The following is a 9,844-nucleotide window of genomic DNA, read 5'->3' as shown; positions in this document are numbered from 1 at the left end:
GCAGGAGAAAGATGAGGCTTTCTGCTCCCGTAAAGATTTACAGTCTCGGAAAGCCTGTACAGGGTTGCTATGAGTCGGAACTGACTCCACGGCACATAACAACAACAACATGTATATATGTGTGTGTGTTCATAATGATTGAAATGTCATTGTAAAAGTGTATAAAATTAACACTAATAATGCATATGTGAAGGGTTGAAAATATGACCTAAATAATAAAGACCAATGGATGATAAAACATAGCTTATAAATTGCAACATGAGGAGAGGCTGTAAAAGTCCATTCTGCAGTATCCTAAAAGAGCTTTTGTACAATAATAATTTGGCATGGATTTCATCTCTCTTTTGAGACTGTGTGTGTATTTGTGAGGCTGTTAAAATGCAGGCTCCCTATTGCATGTGTCAGCTTATCATGTCTCTGATAATGCAAGTGTACATTTCTAGCATTTAAAATATTTCATTTGATTTATCATTTATTATACTTAGAACAGTCTGAAAAGATACTAATTGTTTAACACCCGATTTATTTTATTGTTCAGCTTTTGAAAGCTCCTGAAGACAAGTCATTTGGCAGTTCATTGAAAGAGGCTGACATAAACCTGGACAGTTATCAAACAGCTCTAGAAGAAGTTCTCTCTTGGCTTCTTTCTGCTGAGGATTCATTGCAAGCACAAGGAGAGATTTCTAAAAATGTAGAAGAAGTCAAAGAACAATTTCATACTCATGAGGTAAAACAAAGCATCGCTTTATAACACACGCTTTATCATAAACACAAGTCTATGTTTGGTCTCAATTATTACATAAGATCTGTGCATTTTGACAAATAGCCCCCATGTGTGTAGAGTAGAACTTTACTCCATAGGCATTTCAAGGATGGGGCCATTTGGAAGCAGTTTAAAAAGCTTTAAAATAAGACTTAAGGAAGCACTTTCTTTCGAGGTGCATCTTGGTGAGTTTAAACTACCAACCTTGAGTTAGTCTGAAACCAGCAGGTCTGGGTTTTAAAATGCTGTTATTTAGGTAATATAGTTTCCATTTTAAGGTAGAAAGAAATGAATGTTCATTAGATGTACTTGGGATTTAAGTGGCCAACATTTGAATTTTCTTTGGAGAACAGCCCTTTAAGGTGCATAAAGCTTATTTTGACAATGACTTGCCATTTGAAAAGCATGAAAGTCTATTCCCTTCTCTTGGGTCAAGACAAAGCTAATGTATATCTTACATTCCAAAGTACCCATGTGGTATCATGCTAAACTATTTTAGTGGGAGATTTTTTTTGAGGTCACTGCCTTACTTAGCTTCCTTTATTTCCCTTTTCTTCTATGTCCTGTTTCCCACTCGTCTTGCTCCCTTCTGGATCTCTTTGGGAGCGGTTTGTTAATAAATGACTTACACACATGTCCTTATCTCAGAATTTGCTTCCACAGAAGGTGTCCTGATACAATGTCATTATAGTTTTTATCCGCCTTTGACCTATCTCTCTACTCCTGGTGGTCCCATGCACAAATGAACAACATTGTGCCCAATCCTGTGACATCTCCATACTTGGCTGTGGATCAGACCTCTCTGATCCATTGGATTTTCATTAGCTATTTTTCTTAAGTAGATTGCCTCAACTACATTTATAGTCTCTCTAAATTGGAAAGTTCTGCTGAAAACTATTCAGCATTATGACATTCTAGACACCTCCAATGAATCGAACTAGAATCTAACTGTCATTGTTTCATATTAAAAACAATATTGTTGGTAAGTGCCATTGAGGTCCAGGCCATTCAGACTCATAGCGACTTTATATAGGGTTTCCCAGCAGCAATTGGCGGGGTTGAATTGCCAACCTTGCATCTCAGACTTACCTTATGGTCCAGCACATTGCATTTATTAAATTAAAATTAAAATACTTTTCTGCAAATATATTTTCACTGTGGAAAAAAAACTTAGTGATTTCCCTAAAGTGTTAATTACTATTGTTAACTTCTTTTCCTGTCAGGGGTATATGATGGATTTGACATCCCACCAGGGACGGGTTGGTAATGTTCTACAATTGGGAAGTCAACTGATGGGAACAGGGAAATTGTCAGAAGATGAAGAAACCGAAGTACAAGAACAAATGAATCTCTTAAATTCACGTTGGGATTGCCTCAGGGTTGCTAGCATGGAAAAACAAAGCAAGTAAGTCTTTATTTGTTTTTAATTAAGACAAATGGCAAGTTATTGGAATGCTGCTATTATTTTGATGTAGCTGCAGGGTTAAATCAGGATTCTTGGTTTGTTTTGAAGCCATGAAGCTCTTCTTCAAGGGACATTTCAGTTGGATTTCATATCATCACATTTTTGGTTGTCACTTTTGTAATTAGAGCAGGGATGTTGAATAGTTGGACAATTATCTACAGTACTATGGTGTAAGAGTTGCAGTATTATTATTTTTTTTTGCCATAGTTAATATTCTGTACGTTTTTCTCTGAAAATTAAACTGGGAAAGCAGAAGCTATGGATGCATGCCCAGTAAACCATTTCTATAAATTCACCTATTAGTTACAGTTGACATAAAACTCCTCTTCTGAAGGAAAAGCCCTTGAAAACATTAGAGATCTTTTTCATCTGTTTATAGAAATTCTTTCTCTCTCTTTAAAAAAAAAGAAAAGAACCCTTCTCCCTGTGTTTGGAAAGCATTATTCAAGCACTGAATGCTATGAATGATTGTAAGAAGATATTGTGTATTGACTTAATAAAAACATTTTTGGGGAGGAAACATTTCTGAAAATGGCACATTTCTTATAAAGTTAACAAGTAGATCTTATCATTTTGGATGTCTTCCTTTGATTATATTGTTAGGTATGTGTATTCATGTACAGCCAATTGAGATTAGTTAGATTTATTTTTTAAATTAAAAGGAATGAAATGCCAAATGTGGATTTGAATACATACAGAAATGGTCCAAGAGCCTTAAGTTTACTTAGCTATTATTTATGAAGATTAAAAACCTTTAAGATGGAACCAAAGAAACTCATTAGATATGCTGGGAGGATTGTTATTCCAGAACTACGTTATAGTGTTACAATAGGGACTCATGTTTAAAGTCACAGACTTTGAAAGAAACTGTAAGACATATACATTTGAGATAGAGTTTTCATAGGCATATCTGTATTCCAAACCAGAAGATACTTGTCTATGTAAATTGCCATCTTCTCACTGCTGTGAGATACTTTTGATGATTACAAATAACCTTGGTGAGAAGAATTATAATTATTTATATTAAAACTCTTGATTACACCCAAACCCCAGTATACACACAGGTCAAGTAATTCACTTCACCCATTTATCATCATAAATTATATGATATAGAACTTCCTACTTGAAGTAGGACTCCTTGTGTGGCGCTTTAAGATCAGCACTGGACAGTGAACTACAAGGTTGTCTGTTCAAACCTACCATCTACTACTTGTAAACTCTATACAGAGTCACTATGAGTTGGAACCAACTCAATGACACGTAACAACAACAACAACTTGTAGTCATTGAGTCCTGGTGTGGTGATGTAGGGTAAGCACTGTTAACTTTAAGGTCAGTGGTTCAAACCCCCCAGTTGTTCCTCAGAAACCCTGTACAGGGTCACTATGAATGTGAATTGACTCAACAGCACTTAACATCAACAATACAACAAATTGTAGTCATAGGAACTCTGGTAGCGTAGTGGTTACGAATCGGGTTGCTATCTTGAAGGTCAGCAGATCGAAACTACCAGCAGCTCCGCGGGAGAAAGATGAGGCTTTCTACTCCCGTAAAGATTTACACCCTCGAAAACCTTGTACAGGGTCGCTATGGGTCGGAACCGACTCGACGGCACTTAACAACAACAACAACACCAATTATCTATAAGTTAAAACTTTTTTTGCACCTGTCTGTGTAAATAAGGGAACAACAGTATAAATCACAAATTCTTTAAAGCCCAGCCTGCTATTATGCTGACCTTCCTATGTTGTTGTTGTTATTGTTAAGTGCCATCTACAAGGGTTTCCAAAGAGTGGCTAAGGAATTTGAACTACCAGTCTTGCCTCTCAAGCTAACTTTACCTTCAGCACCACACAAATACTCCACTGTATTTTTTTTATCTTACTGCACTGATTTCTCCAAACTTTTTCTCTTCTACTTTTCAAAATGGCTAACACTTTTTGTTGTCTTTGTTGTTAGGTACCATAGAGTTGTTACTGACTCAGTGACACACTACACAGTAAAATCAAGCACTGCATGGTCCTGTACCAATCTCACAATTGTTGCTACGTCTAAGGCCATTGCTCCTACCACTGTGCTAATCAATTTCGTTGGTTCTTCCTCTTTTTCTCTGACCTTCCGTTTTGAAATAAACCATGATATATTTCTCTGGAGACTGATCTTTCCTAATAATACAATGCATGAGGGACGAACTCTAGCCATCCTGACTTCCAAGGAGCATTCAGTCTGTACTTCTTCCTACACAGATTGATTTATTATTTTGGCAGTTCATGGTACTTTTAATATTCTCCTCCAACACCATAACTGAAATGCATCAATTCTTTTATTGTCTGCTTTATTCATTGTCCAGCTTTAAATTGCATTTTTGTCATGCACACCTTAGTTCTCAAACTGATATCTTTGCTCTTCAACTGATATCTTCAAACTGATATCTTTGCTCTTCCACACTTAAAAAAGAGGTTTTCTGGAGCAGATTTACCTAATGCAAATCATCATTTGATTTCTTGACTGCTGCTTCCATGAGGGTTGATGGTTGATTTGAGCAAAATGAAGTGTTTGACAACTTCAATCTTTTCTCTAGTTATCTTGATGTTATGTTTTGATCCAGTGGTGAGGAGTTTTGTTTTAATTGTATTGATGTGCAACTCATAATGAGGGCTGTTGTCTTCAGTCTTCTTCAGTAAGCATTTTAAGTCTTCTTCATTTTGAGCAAGCAAAGTTGTAACATCTGCATACCTCACGTTGTTAATGAGTCTTCCTCTAATCCTGATGCTGCATTCTCCTTCATATAATCTTATTTCTCAGATTATGTTCTCAGCACAGAGATGAAATAAATGTGGTTAAAGAATACAACCCTGGCACACATCTTTCCTAATTTTAAACCATTCAGTGTTGTTTTGCTGTATTAGAACAACTGGCACTTAGTCTATGTACAGGTTTCTCATGAGCAAAGTGTTCTGGAATACTCATTCTGTACAAAGTTGTCCATAGTTTATCATGATTCACACAGTTGAAATCCATTGTATAGGTAATAAAGCATAAGTAAACATTTTTTGTGTTCCTTCCTTTCAGCCAAGATCCATCTGATGTCAGTGATGTTATTCCACAACCTCTTCCGAATTGAGCTTGAAGCTCTATTCTCTGTCAATATACTATTGCTGATGATTTTTAATTGTCTTTAGGAAAATTTTACTTTCATTCAATATTACTGATAATGTCTGATGATTTCCACATTCTGTTATATCACCTCTCTTTGGGATGGACACAAATATGGGTGTCTTCCAATTAGTTGAGTACATAGTTGTCTTCCACATTTTTTGGCATAAATGAGTGAGTGCCTTCAGTGCTGCTTCTGTTTACTGAAATATTTAAATTAGTGTTCCACCATTTCTCAGAGCCTAGTTCTTTGTCAAATCCTTCAATGCACCTTGAACTTCTTCCTTCAGTATCATTGGCTTTGATCATATGTTACCTCTTGAAATGGTTGAACATCCATCATCGTTTTTGTACAGTATCTCATTGTGTTCATTCCATCTTCTTTTGATACTTTCTGCATCATTTAATATTTTGCCCATATAATCTTCCAATGTTTCAGGTTGAGACTTGAATTTTTCTTCAGTTCCCTCAGCTTGAGACATGCTGAGCATGTTCTTCCTTTTGGTTTTCTAACTCCATATTTCATCTTAAATTTGACTTGTAAATTCTTGAGCTGCCCTTTGAAAGTTTCTATTCAGCTCTTTTACCTCCTCATTTTTTCCATAGGTTAAATATAGCATCTCTACGTAGTGGTTACAAATTGGACTGCTAACCTCAGAGTCTACAGTTCGAAACTACCAGCTATTCCACGGGAGAAAGATAATGCTTTCTGATCCTGTAAAGATGTACAGCCTTGGAAACCCTGTACAGGGTCACTATGAGTTGGAACCGACTCCACCGCACATAACAACAACACCACCGCTGGAGAACAAGTTTCAGTCTCTTTTGTCATCCATTTTGGTCTTTTACTCATTTCTTGTCTTCTTAATGACTTTTTGTTTTCTTCCTCTATGATGTTCTTGATGCTATGTCATAATTCGTCTGGTCTTCAGTCTGTAGTGTCCGATGCATCAAATTTGTTCTTCAGATGATCTCTGAATTCAGGTGGGATATGTTCAAGTTCATGTTTTGATCCTTGTGGGCTTGTTTTAATTTTCTTCATCTGTGGCTTAATGCGCTTGACTACAAGGTTGGCAGTTGAAGCTCACCAGCCGCTCTTTGGAAACTCTATACAGGGTCACTATGAGTCGCAACCAAATCGATGACACTTAATAACAGCAACATTGTCCTTTTGCTTTCTTCCTGCATGATGTTCTTGTTGTCATCCCACAACTTTTCTGGTCTTTGGCCTTTAGTGTCTAATACATCATAGCTGTTCTTGAGATGATCTGTGAATTCAGATGCTCTATCTCTTTCTGTAATCCTCTCTGCCAATGTCTCTTCTGTCACCACTTTTCTAAATAGAATTCCATGCTCCGCTCATACTCTTCCCTCTTGATCGTCCTAGGGTCCTCTGTTCCTGAAATAGAAGATTAACAACTCTGACCATTTAATTGCATATCTTCTATGTCTCTGAAAATCCGTAGCAGGTCTCAGCAATGGAAGTGATCTCCCATTCAAAATTGTTGCAGCTGGAGACATTTGCTGCCCCAAATCAGAAGTCACCTCCTTTCTTGCTTTTGTTGTAAATTTTTCTCTCGGAAAGCACTTGGTCCATTTATTACTCCCTTTATCTGAAGTGCAGAGTTCAGGAACTGCCCTCTGAATCTCTTTCATCCAGTGGTCCGTGTTTTTGCTGAAGAGGTTATGCACAGCTTTTCTGCCTATTCTGCCATCAAACCCTGCCTCCCCTTCTTATAATAGATTTCTAAAATAAAACAATGATGTGGAACTCTTTACAGCACATAGTATTTTCTGGATAATTTGCTGAAATGGATAAATATATAGACACAAAGTTGATGTTGTTAAGTAACATCAAGTCATTTCCAACTCATGGTCACTCCGTGTTTAAGGTTTCTGAGAAGTGACCAGTGAGTTTGAACAGCAGACCCTGTGGTTCAAGCCCCACTGAGTCCAGTGCTTATCCTACATTGCCACAGCAGAATTCCAAATATTAAATAGGGTTTCAATAAAGCAAATCCAGAAAACTATGGAAGATTGTAAATAGCTGGGATTCTTCCATACCATTTTCACTAATTTTGCATGCGTTCATACATTGTTGTCTTTTGGGTCCTACTCAGAGAGACCCTATATAGGGTTGCCGAGGAGAGACTTGTGGATTTGAACCAGCGACCATTCAGTTAACAGTCCAGTGCGTATCCTACAGTGCCATAACCCTAGCAATTTCTAAATGTTATAAGCGGTTTTGCAACTTATGTTGAGCCTGATTTGTGAAAGTTTTTTTTTTTTTCTTTTTTCTTTTTTTAGGAAATAAAAACTACCACTAAAAGATATTGTCAGTATTTAACAAATATTCAATATGCTACTTAATGCTTTGGGGTCCTGATGTAACACTGCAGGATAAACACTGTACTGCTAACTACAAGGTCGGCAGTTTAAATTCCTCAGCCGCTCAGAAACTCTAATCATGGTTGCTATGAGTAGTAACTGACACAATGGCATGTTACAACAACATTCAGTGGTTCAATCATTTACAATCTGTTCAGTTTCTGTTGTCATGGTCATGGTGATGGTTAGCTTCATTTCGTTTCGTTCTGTCCCTTCCAGAGTTAATATGATTACTCTGAAGTAAGGAGACTGGCTAGTAAACAAATATAGATTAGCTCACACCAAGGCGATGATTGTTGTTAATAAGTTCCATTCAGTCTATTCCAACTCATAGTGAACCTACATAGGATTTCCATGAAGCAGCTGGCGGGTTTGGACTGCTGACCTTATGGTTTGCACTCCAGTGCTAAACTTACAGTGCCATACCAGGAGTCCAAAAGTCCTCTTATCTGCTTAACTTGGGTTAAATGACAAGGGGAATGATAATTAAGATCTGCTAGGGGCTGTGGGTTAGACATTCAGCTGCTAACCCCAGAGTCAGCAGTTCAAACTCACCAGGTACTCTGTAGGAAAAACATATGGCTGTCTGCTTAGATAAATATTTACAGTCTCTGAAGCTCTTTATAGGTTTGTTATTTGTCAGAATAAACTTGATAGTGGAGGATTTTAGTGGGAGTCATATTAGAGATGATCCCTGGTGTCCCTATGATTAAACACCCAGTTGCAAACTGAAAGATTTGTGCTTGAAATTAACCAGTGGCTCCACAGAAGAATCAACCTGGCAATATGCTATCAGAGATTACAGTTTGAGTTAAGGCTATAGATCAGTTTCGGAATCCCGGTGTAGCACTGTAGGATGAAACACTGGACTGCAAGTTCAGCAGTTCACACTCACCAGCTGCTTCTCAGAAATGCTATAAATGGTTTCTATGAGCTGGAACTGACTCGACAGTATTTATCAACAATATGGCAATAACTCTGTCATGGAGGATCACTACGAGGCGGAAATCATGCAATCTTGTGTCATTGTAGGGTCACAGTGAGTCAGAACTGACGACAGTTCTTAACAACAATGCTCAACAGCAATCATATTACTAAAGGCATTCAAGAATTCTTACGCTGCTATACGACAAGTAAAATAATAAAATACAGTTATGCTTGCAAATAACATTTACCCTTGTTATTGATATGAATACACTACCAATCTTACGAAATATGAAATTATACAAAAACTTATAAATACTTTTATTTTAGCTGTCAGTTTCTCCTCATCCTGGGATTTCCAAGTTGTCACCTGCTTCAATTAAATAATTCCATGTCTTAATCCCCTTTACCTAGACTAAAGATGTTAGTTTGTCAGCTGCCACTTCTTCTAAAGTCATAGTTTGGCTACATATCTTTTTTTTTATGTACATTTTTGTGTGTGTGCATTGAGTGAAGGTTACAGACACAGTCATCAGTTGTTTTTTTTTTTTTTTTAAGTGTTTTTTGGTGAATTATATGATAGTTTACAAGGGAGAACATTAGTTTTACATTCATTCTATCTATCATACATCCTATCATTGCCATGGTTACAGTCCCCTCCATGCATTATCAACTGACCAAAAGGTATACCCCTCAAGCCTACCCCCTACAATATCTGTCCCCCCCTCCCCCAAGTCTTCAGCACACAGTCGCTCTCCCTCTCTGGATCTAAAGTCCCCAGCAGCTCCATCGCTCCACGTCATTGTCTCTGCCTTCATCTCGGGCATCACTGCTTCTCTGGATAGATTCCCGCTCTCGGCTCTTCTCTGTTGATGGTGCTAGGGAACTCTGCTCCTAGACAGAAAAGTTATTCCCTCCCTTCCTTGCTATAGAATGTATACCTTTACATTTCCAACTTTCACAATCAGTCCTGATAACAAATATTCACTATTGTATCACAAGAGACCCATCTGTAGTTCATTTCATCAGCTCTGCCTAGGCAGATTGGATACTACTCACTGGAGATTCTGCCTTCCTCGAGGCCCCCTGGCTCTAGGTTCCCTCTTTTTTTTTTTGCCTTAATTAAAATGTCTAAACACATGGCAATA

General features: G+C 37.5%; 1 protein-coding gene across 2 annotated transcripts in view; it reads left to right on the top strand.

Annotated features, from left to right (window-relative positions):
* LOC102838260 (dystrophin-like) overlaps nt 1–9,844 on the top strand; it is a 3,237,302-nt gene that overhangs the window by 1,008,321 nt on the left and 2,219,137 nt on the right. For both annotated transcript variants that reach the window (XM_006870143.1, XM_006870144.1), the window contains exons 10-11: nt 539–727; nt 1,987–2,168. In XM_006870143.1, the coding sequence (XP_006870205.1) occupies nt 539–727; nt 1,987–2,168 (371 nt within the window). The remainder of the gene's footprint in view (nt 1–538; nt 728–1,986; nt 2,169–9,844) is intronic.

Source organism: Chrysochloris asiatica, unplaced genomic scaffold, assembly GCF_000296735.1.
Source record: "Chrysochloris asiatica unplaced genomic scaffold, ChrAsi1.0 scaffold00139, whole genome shotgun sequence".
Taxonomy (NCBI): domain Eukaryota; kingdom Metazoa; phylum Chordata; class Mammalia; order Afrosoricida; family Chrysochloridae; genus Chrysochloris; species Chrysochloris asiatica.
Note: the sequence above shows the minus strand (reverse complement) of the source record. Positions and strands in the feature narration are given on the sequence as shown.